Below are 9379 nucleotides of genomic sequence, written 5' to 3' on the forward strand. Positions count from 1 at the left end.
AGTGAGGGAGCTTGTTCTAAGTGACAGTAGTTTTGTGAAGGAATGGCACAGGGGGGCGGTGTGATGCGCTCTGACGTTGTCACCATGGCAGCGATTCGCTTCACTTGATACAAAACATAATTTTCCTGTGCACCACGAACAGCGCCTGGAAAACTGGTCTAAGGGTGAAATAAAATTTTAAACACATTTGAAGTGAATGGTCACATGTGCTTTCCTTAACAACAGGTTGAGCGTTTGGAATGGGTAAGATACAGAGTGTTTCTCCTAGTCAGAACCAGCAGGAAATATTCCGTTACGACATGGTCTTCTTATTTTCATATTCTCATTTTCGGCTACTATGTCCTTGAGGACCCAAGAAAATTATGACAACATTAGACAAAATGTCTCCATTTTTTGGCAGCTAAGACCAGCATTTTATCGCAAAAGCAACACTATTTTAATCTGAGAAGTCTAGTGCAGCTGGCCCCCATTTCGGAAAAGGGTGACTCAAGAAAATTAAATCCATGTGTGTGGCGGTATCCCAGACCATGCGTGTTATGAAAAGTGTTCCGCTGATTTTCTTCTCAATTTTTTCTTGTCTTCTACGAGCTTATTTTCCACCTCTTAATGACCTCAATGTCGATTGGGAATTTTGTCAGACGAAAGACTCGTGACGCAAACCATTAAAGAAGAAATGAATAGTCACTCACAATACCTGAAATATGCAGAAAGAAATGCACCTACGAACGTTTATGAATGGCTCAGAATTTTTAGAGGGTACCGAGTACATGAATAGACTAATTTGGTATCACTCCATGAAACAGACACATAAAATTCCACACTAAGCTTTAAAACGTATTAGAAGAAGCGACAAGATTCTCACATATAGGAAAATAATAGGCCAGAAGCAAGGGAGATCAGACATATATTGAACCTGGAGATAGAAAGCTTTCTTCATTGAATCAATTTACTGGCATAAAATTGCCCCCGAAGAAGTACTTGGAGAAGTGCACCAGGTGCAGTTCATTGTAAGGGAGTGAAATGCGAACCGAACGAGAACCGGTTAAGAGGAAAACTATAGCATCTGAAATATGGTGCTAAAAATGATGTTAAAATTTGCATAGACCATACCGTATGCAATGAAAAGTTAGTAGAAATAATAGGTGATAGAAGACGTCTATGTTAAATCTTTGACAGAAAAGGGAAAATTTAGCAGCAATAATAGTAGTAGTAGTAGTACATTCGTAATGGAAGCAGAAGGCAAAAATTAGAGTACATGGAATATGTGTTTGATAAAACAGGTATGTGTAGATGAAATGAATTCATTTAAGCTACAAAAAAAAAAAAAAAATGGCTCTGAGCACTATGGGACTCAACTGCTGTGGTCATCAGTCCCCTAGAGCATAGAACTACCTAAACCTAACTAACCTAAGGACATCACACACATCCATGCCCGAGGCAGGATTCGAACCTGCGACCGTAGCAGTCGCACGGTTCCGGACTATTTAAGCTACAGATAAATGAAAATAAAAATACCTAATTCCCGGCATGTCGTTGGTAAAAGGATAAAGTGTGAAAAGACAGTCTTTGTGTTTAGCTTTCTCGAAGCTATAACAATTTTTCATATGATAAATGAAAGGTTGTTGTTGTTATTGCTGTTGTCTTTAGTTCGAAAACTATTTTGACGGAGCTCTCCACATTAGTCTATCCTATCCAAATCTACTAATTTCTGCATATCAGCTGCGTTATACATAGGTTTGAACCTGCTTACTGCATTCAAGTCGTCTTCTCCTCTACAACTTTTACTCATTAAACTTCCCACCATTGCCAAATTATATATTCTTTGATGCCCGAGGACGTGTCCTAACAAACTATTCCTGCATTGAGTCAAGTTGTGCTGCAAGACTGTGTTCTCCCTAATTTGATTCAGTTAGTTAATCGATGTAACCGCCCAATCTGCGACATTCTTATGTAACACCACTTTTAAAAACCTCCTATCCTGTTGTCTGTACTGGTTATGGCCCACGTTTCACGTTCATATAAGGTTACGCTCCAGAAAAATACATTCGCTTATATTTGACATCAGTAACTTTTTGTCTTTTTCAGAACCGATTCTTTTTTCTGCAATTTATATCCTTTTCTTCTGAGCGTCGTCAGGTACTTTGCTAACCAAACAGGATAAACTGTCTACTATTTTTGTTGTCAAATTTCCTATGTAATTCCTTTAGCACCACCTGTTTAATTTGACTACAACCTGCTACCATTATTTTACTTTTGTTGATGCTCATTACAACCTCTTTTTGAGACACTATCCATTCTGTTCAACTGACCTTCCAAGTCCTTTAATATGCCATTAGCAAACCTCGAACTTTTTATGTATAAGGCAGATAACACTGGTATACCTAGGACGAATACTAACTATCGAAGTTGACATTATATTGCAACTTTAGTCTCATGTTAAAGATGTAGCACAATCGAAAGTCTGCAATGAGGAACAAAAACAATGAAAGTAACAGCAGATCGTTATTCACCTCTCATTGTGGCTCCGAGGATAAATACGGCGAGCGTGACGATGGTGGAGCGGACGAAGGATGGAAGGCGGCTCCAGATCTTCTCCATGGGCGCGTTGTACTTCTCCATCCAGGTGACCGCCATGGGGTCGAAGAACTTGCCGGGCTGGTCGGCGGCATTTTCGACGGTCTTCGCTGCCCCGTTGGACACTCCCTTGGCAGCCCCGTTGGACACTCCCTTGGCTGCCCCGTTGGACACTCCCTTGGCTGCCCCGTTGGCGACGCCGCGGCTCCTCTTGCTCGCCCCCATGTCCGCTGAAAGAGCGACGAAGCACGGCCGGCCACTCCTTTATACACAACAGATGTGGCCGTTCCGTGCCCGCCTTATCGCTACTCAAATTACTCTGCAAAACAGTGTTATCATTCACATATGATAAAGTGCCACTGCCCGTAGGAATTCACTGGCGAATCACGTAAGCCAATAAGCTATTAGAATTCCTTTCTCCGTTCACAACGACCTCGTACTTGAAGCCTAATCAGCCAATAGAAGGTTGTCGGCTTTGGCACCTGGCATGTGTACTTTGTAAGCTTTTGTGCTGTAACGGCGCTTGTTGTTCATTGGCAAAGAGCGTTGGTATCTGACAATCAAACATTTTTGAGTATTTGTCTTCTGGAAAGTTTGATGCGACTCGCCCCGAATTTCATTCCTGCAACAGCTTCTTCACTTCCGAGTAGCACTTGCGCCCTACGTCTTCAATTGTTTGTTGTATATTCCGATTCTCTGCCTTCCCCTACAGTTTGTGCGCTCTAGAGATCCCTCTAGCACTATGGAAGTTATTCCCTGATGTCTTAACACACGTCCTATCATCCTGTCTCTTCTTCTCGTCAGTGTTTTCCATATTTTCTGTATCGTGTCTTGCGCGCTTTAGAAACATCTCGCCTCCTTCGACGCGGTCTGTCAGCCTTACGCTCCCTGGCGGTTGTTATGCGCTACCTCACTCGTGCAACGGACAGGAGTAAGAGAACTTCTCTCTCGAAACTTGCTTCAGTACGGAACCAGCTGGCAGTATTGGCCGCCTCGTGCGGTGCTGATCATTTTCCTCGTTGTGTCGCCTAGGCAGCAGTGCTGTATTTAGATGCTCTGGTGACAGTAATGATACCACGACATTATGGGGAGAGTAGTGGACTTGGGTACCTTTCAGTATTCTTCTTACAAGGTACGATCAACTAAACGTTTCTTCAAGTCTCGAGTCATGCTTGTCAGTTTCCGATGTTTGCAGTTTTATCTTGGACTTTTATTGTCTGTTTATGCCCTCTGTCCCAAGAGTTTGTTTAGCCAAGAACGTTATGCATTGGCGGTGCAGTACGTTGCTGAAAGTATTGCGTTTCCGGGTTCCGCTTAATAGGTCAGGAGTCCATTACACATAGAAAGCTGCTACACGAATAGCGGGGGCTGTGTGGAAGGGATTGGGCGGTTTTTTTTAGGTTAGAGGATCTCAGGAAACCACAGAAAGGGCGTCCGTCCAAAAGGGTGCAGGTAAAGCACAGTAAGGTACTTGTAGAAACGATCGGTGTTGTAGTTGTAAATTTTCGTAGCTGTGTTGGGAAAGAACCAGAGCCCCAAGCCCTAATAGAAAGCACTGAAGCTCAAATAGTTATAGGTACGGAAAGCTGGCTACAGCCGGAAATAAGTTCATCCGAAATTTTTTCAAACGACGTAACAGTGTTCAGAAAGGATAGATTAAATACAGTTGGTGGTGGAGTATTTATTGCTGTCAGAAGTAGTTTACCTTGTAGAGAAATTGAAGTAGATGGATCCTGAGAAATAGTATGGGTAGAGGTTATTCTTGACAAGAATACTTAACTGTTAATTGGATCGTTTTACCGACCCCCCCTCGACCCAGAAGATATAGTTGCCGAACAGTTCAAACAAACTTGAGTCTCATTTCAAATAGGCATTCCACTCATACAATTATAGTTGGTGGTGACTTCAAGCTACCCTCGATATGCTGAAAAAAATATACGTTTAAATTCGGCGGCAGGCATAAAACGTCTTCCGGAATTGTACTGAATCCTTTCTTAGAAAATTATTTTGAACAGTTAGTTCATAAGCCCACTTGAAGCGTAATTGGTTGTGGAAGCATACTTGACCTCTTAGCAACAGCCGGCCGTTGTGGCCGAGCGGTTCTAGGCGCTTCAATCTGGAGCCACGCGACCGCTACTGTCGCAGGATCGAATCCAGCCTCGGGCATGGATGTGTGTGATGTCCTTAGGTTAGTTAGGTTTAAGTAGTTCTAAGTTCTAGGGGACTGATGACCTCAGAAGTTAAGTCCCATAGTGCTCAGAGCCAATTGAAATCTTAGCAACAAATAATCTTGGACTAATAGGGAGTATCAAGACGAATACAGGGACTACCGACCACAAGGCAGTTGCTACTAGGCTGAATACCGTGACACCTACAACCATCAAAAAGAAACGCAAAGTATATCTATTTAAAAGAGCTGATAAAAATTCTCTTAACGCCTTTTTAAGAGACAGTCTCCACTCCTTCCGATCTACATCTACATCTACATTCCTACTCCGCAAGCCACCCAACGGTGTGTGGCGGAGGGCCCTTTACGTGCCACTGTCATTACCTCCCTTTTCTGTTCCAGTCGCGTATGGTTCGCGGGAAGAACGACTGTCTGAAAGCCTCCGTGCGCGCTCGAATCTCTCTAATTTTACATTCGTGATCTCCACGGGAGGTATAAGTAGGGGGAAGCAGTATATTCGATACCTCATCCAGAAACGCACCCTCTCGAAACCTGGCGAGCAAGCTGCATTTTCTAAGGACTCTCCCAATGAATCTCAACCTGGTACACGCCTTACCAACAATTAATTTTATATGATCATTCCATTTCAAATCGTTCCGCACGCAACTTCCAAATATTTAACAGAAGTAACTGCTACCAGTGTTTGTTCCGCTATCATATAATCATACAACAAAGGATCCTTCTTTCTATGTATTCGCAATATATTACATTTTTCTATGTTAATGGTCAGTTGCCACTCGGTGCAGATCTTCCTGCATTTGGCTACAAATTTCTAATGCTGCAACTTCTCTGTATACTACAGCATCATCCGCGAAAAGCCGCATGGAACTTCCGACACTATCTACTAGGTCATTTATATATATTGTCAAAAGCAATGGTCCTATAAAACTCCCTCGTGGCACGCCAGAGGTTACTTTAACGTCTGTAGACGTCTCTCCATTGATAACAACATGCTGTGTTCTGTTTGCTAAAAACTCTTCAAACCAGCCACACAGCTGGTCTGATATTCCGCAGGCTCTTACTTTGTTTATCAGGCGACAGTGCGGAACTGTATCGAACGCCTTCCGGAAATCTAGGAAAATAGCATCTACCTGGGAACCTGTATCTAATAATTTCTGGGTCTCATGAACAAATAAAGCGAGTTGGGTCTCACACGATCGCTGTTTCCGGAATCCATGTTGATTCCTACAGAGTAGATTCTGGGTTTCCAAAAACGACATGATACTCGAGCAAAAAACATGTTCTAAAATTCTACAACAGATCGACGTCAGAGATATAGAGATCGACGTCAGAGATATAGATCACGTAAGCGTAGTAAAGATGTGGAATAATTTCAAAGAGATAGTATCGACGGCAATTGAGATATATATACCACAGAAATTAATAAGTGATGGTTCTGATCCCCCATGGTACACAAAAAGGGTCAGATCGCTGTTGCAGAAGCAACAAAAAAAACCATGCAAAATTTAAAACAACACAAAATCCCTAAGATTAGGAAAGTTTTGCAGAAGTTCGAAATATAGCGCGTACTTCAATGCGAGATGCTGTTAATAATTTCCATAGTGAAACTCTGTCTCGGAACCTGGCAGAAAACCCAAACAGCTTCTGGTCATGCATAAAGCACGCCAGTGGCGAGACGCAATCAGTACCTTCACTGCGCGATAACACCGGTAAAGTCACTGATGACAGTGCCACTAAAGCAGAGTTATTAAACACGATTTTCCGAATCTCCTCCACTAAAGGAAACGAAGTAAATATTCCTGAACTGCACTCAAGAGCAATTGCCAAGATCAGAAACATAGTAGATATTTTCGGCCGGCAGGAGTGGCCCAGCTGTTCTAGGCGCTACAGTCTGGAACAGCGCGACCGCTGCGGTCGCAGGTTCGAATCCTGCCTCGGGTATGGATGTGTGTGATGTCCTTAGGTTAGTTAGGTTTAAGTAGTTCTAAGATCTAGGGGACTGATGACCTCAGCAGTTAAGTCCCATAGAGCTCAGAATCATTTTTAGATATCCTGGGTGTAGCAAAGCAGCTTAAATCACTTACTAAAGGCAAGGCCTCCGGTCCATATTATATACCAGTCAGGTTCCTTTCAGAGTATGCTGATGCAGTAGCTCCATATTTAGCAATTATATACAACCGCTCGCTCACAGAAAGTTCCGTACCTAAAGTCTGGAAAATTGCTCAAGTCACATAAAGGGAAATAGGAGCAATTTTCTGAATTACAGGCCCATATCTCTAACGTCGATTTTCAATAGGTTTTTGGAACATATACTGTATTCGAACATTATGAATTACCTCGAAGAAAACGATTTATTGACTACTAGTCAGCACGAATTCAGAAAACATCATTCTTGTGAAACACAACTAGATCTTTATAGTGATGAAGTAATGAGTGCTATCGACAGGGAAAGTCAAATTGATTCCATATTTTTAGATTTCCAGAAGGCTTTCGACGCCGTTCCTCACAAGCGTCTTCTAACGAAACTGCATGGGTATGGAATATCGCCTCAGTTGTGCGACTAGATTCATGATTTCCTGTCAGGAAGGTCACAGTTCGTAGTAATAAACGGAAAGTCATAGAGTAAAACAGAAGTAATATCTAGCGTTTCCCAAGAAAGTGTTATAGGTCCTCTACTGTTCTTGATCAATATTAACATCACAGGAGATAATCTGAGTAGCCCTATTAGATTGTTTGCAGGTGATGCTGTCATTTACCGTCTTCTAAAGTCATCAGATGACCAAAACGAATTGCAAAATGATTTAGATAAGATATCTGTGTGGTGTGAAAAGTGGCAATGGACCCTGAAAAAGATAAGTGTAAAGTCATTTACATGAGAACTAAAAGAAAACCGCTAAATTTCGGTTAGGCGATTAGTCACACAAATCTGAATGGTGTAAATTCAACAAAATACTTAGGGATTATAGTTACAAATAACCTAAACTGGAACGATCACATAGATAATGTTGTGGGTAGAGCAAACCATGACTGCGATTCATTGGCAGAACACTTAGAAGGTGCAACAGATCTACTAAAGAGACTGCTTACATCACGCTTGTCCACCCTTATTCTGGAGTATTGCTGTGCGGTGTGGGATCCGCATCAGGTGGGACTAACGTTAGACATTGAAAAAGTTCAAAGATGGGCGGCTCGTATTGTACGATCGCGAAATAGGGGAAATAGTGTCACAGACATGATACGTGAATTGGAGTCGCAATCATTAAAACAAAGGCGTTTTTCGTTGCGACGGGATCTCCTCGTGAAATTTCAATTGCCAGTATTCTCCTCCGACTGCCAAAATATTCTGTTGGCACCCACCTACATAGGGAGAAATGATCATTGGGACCTGGTAATCAAGGGAAGGCATGGTTCGGTTACGATTGTGGACGGGGCTGTAATCAGTTACTATTGGTTGCCTTTCACAGTAAAACACATTTATTTTTAAAACAGTAATTCCAGACTCAACAATAAATAAAAAAATACCACACATTATTAATGAAAGAATAAACAACTGTGTAAATAGTGTTTTCAGTGCGTTATAGTTTAGCAAATCACCATAAAATACAGATAATGTTAAAAAAAGCCACTGTGATCACAGCTGAAGGCCTTACACTTCAAGAATGGCAATAAATTAAGAATGTTTAAGAACTCGCTGCAATTGCAATTGGAATTACATGGTACCGAAATATTAAAAAGTAAGTGGTCACAAACAAAGCAGAAGGTATCAGACGCCAGGAAAGGCAGTAAATAAGGTCTTAAGGCTTACTGCTGAAATACAAATATCGAATTATGTTTTTAAAGCAAATGACCACAATCATGGCTGAAGACCTTCTATGGCAGGAACGGCAATCATATAAAAATGTGGAAACCTGCTGTAAAAGAGCAAATACAAGCAAAGGTTAATTAAAAGAAACAACCAACTGACCACCAAATGGGTGAAGTAAGATGATGGGAACCTTGTAACACAAACCTTACACTGCTAGATTTATTCCAGAAGGCGACCGGAACCATTAACTAGACATACATAACCTTTAATGTAGGCATTACAAGGTGTGGTAATAAATAATATAATAATAAAACACAAGGCCCAGACACAGACGGTGCTCCAGGAATTGACCTCTGGGAAGGTCCAGCAACAAACACTTTCGCGAGCGATGAGACAGGCAGCCAAGAGTTACATTCACTTCACAAAATGGTAACTCAGACTAGTGGCAGTCTAACGAGTTACTAATGATAATCTTGCTGAAGCTATCTGACTTGCAATAAACCAAATGCAAGAACGGAACAACACGCCAAAGCCGGAACCGGCGGACTGCTTTACACCCACAGAATACTATGCTTAGAGCGCCTGGAACGAGAAACGAATCACCACCACAAGAGTAGAAGAATCACAAACGGCCTACAATCAAGAAAGCAGTCAAAACTACACGCCTTACCGGACAGCAGTGGCAAGGCGAGGAAACGTACACTAACCCCCGGGGCAGGTAACTTGGGGTGTTAGCGGCCACCAGGCAGGAAAACTACCGCTGGTTGAACTTAACAAATTCTAACAAGCTGAATGCAGTAAATAGTAATAAG

General features: G+C 42.0%; 1 protein-coding gene across 1 annotated transcript in view; it reads right to left on the minus strand.

The window, feature by feature from the left end:
- LOC126267536 (lathosterol oxidase-like) overlaps window positions 1-3630 on the minus strand; it is a 107859-nt gene extending 104229 nt beyond the window's left edge. Inside the window, exon 1 of the mRNA XM_049972837.1 lies at window positions 2511-3630. Within this exon, the coding sequence (XP_049828794.1) occupies window positions 2511-2799 (289 nt within the window). The 5' untranslated portion in view covers window positions 2800-3630. The remainder of the gene's footprint in view (window positions 1-2510) is intronic.
- Between the last annotated feature and the right edge of the window lie 5749 nt (window positions 3631-9379).

The sequence above is a fragment of the Schistocerca gregaria genome, chromosome 4, assembly GCF_023897955.1.
Source record: "Schistocerca gregaria isolate iqSchGreg1 chromosome 4, iqSchGreg1.2, whole genome shotgun sequence".
Classification (NCBI taxonomy): Eukaryota; Metazoa; Arthropoda; class Insecta; order Orthoptera; family Acrididae; genus Schistocerca; species Schistocerca gregaria.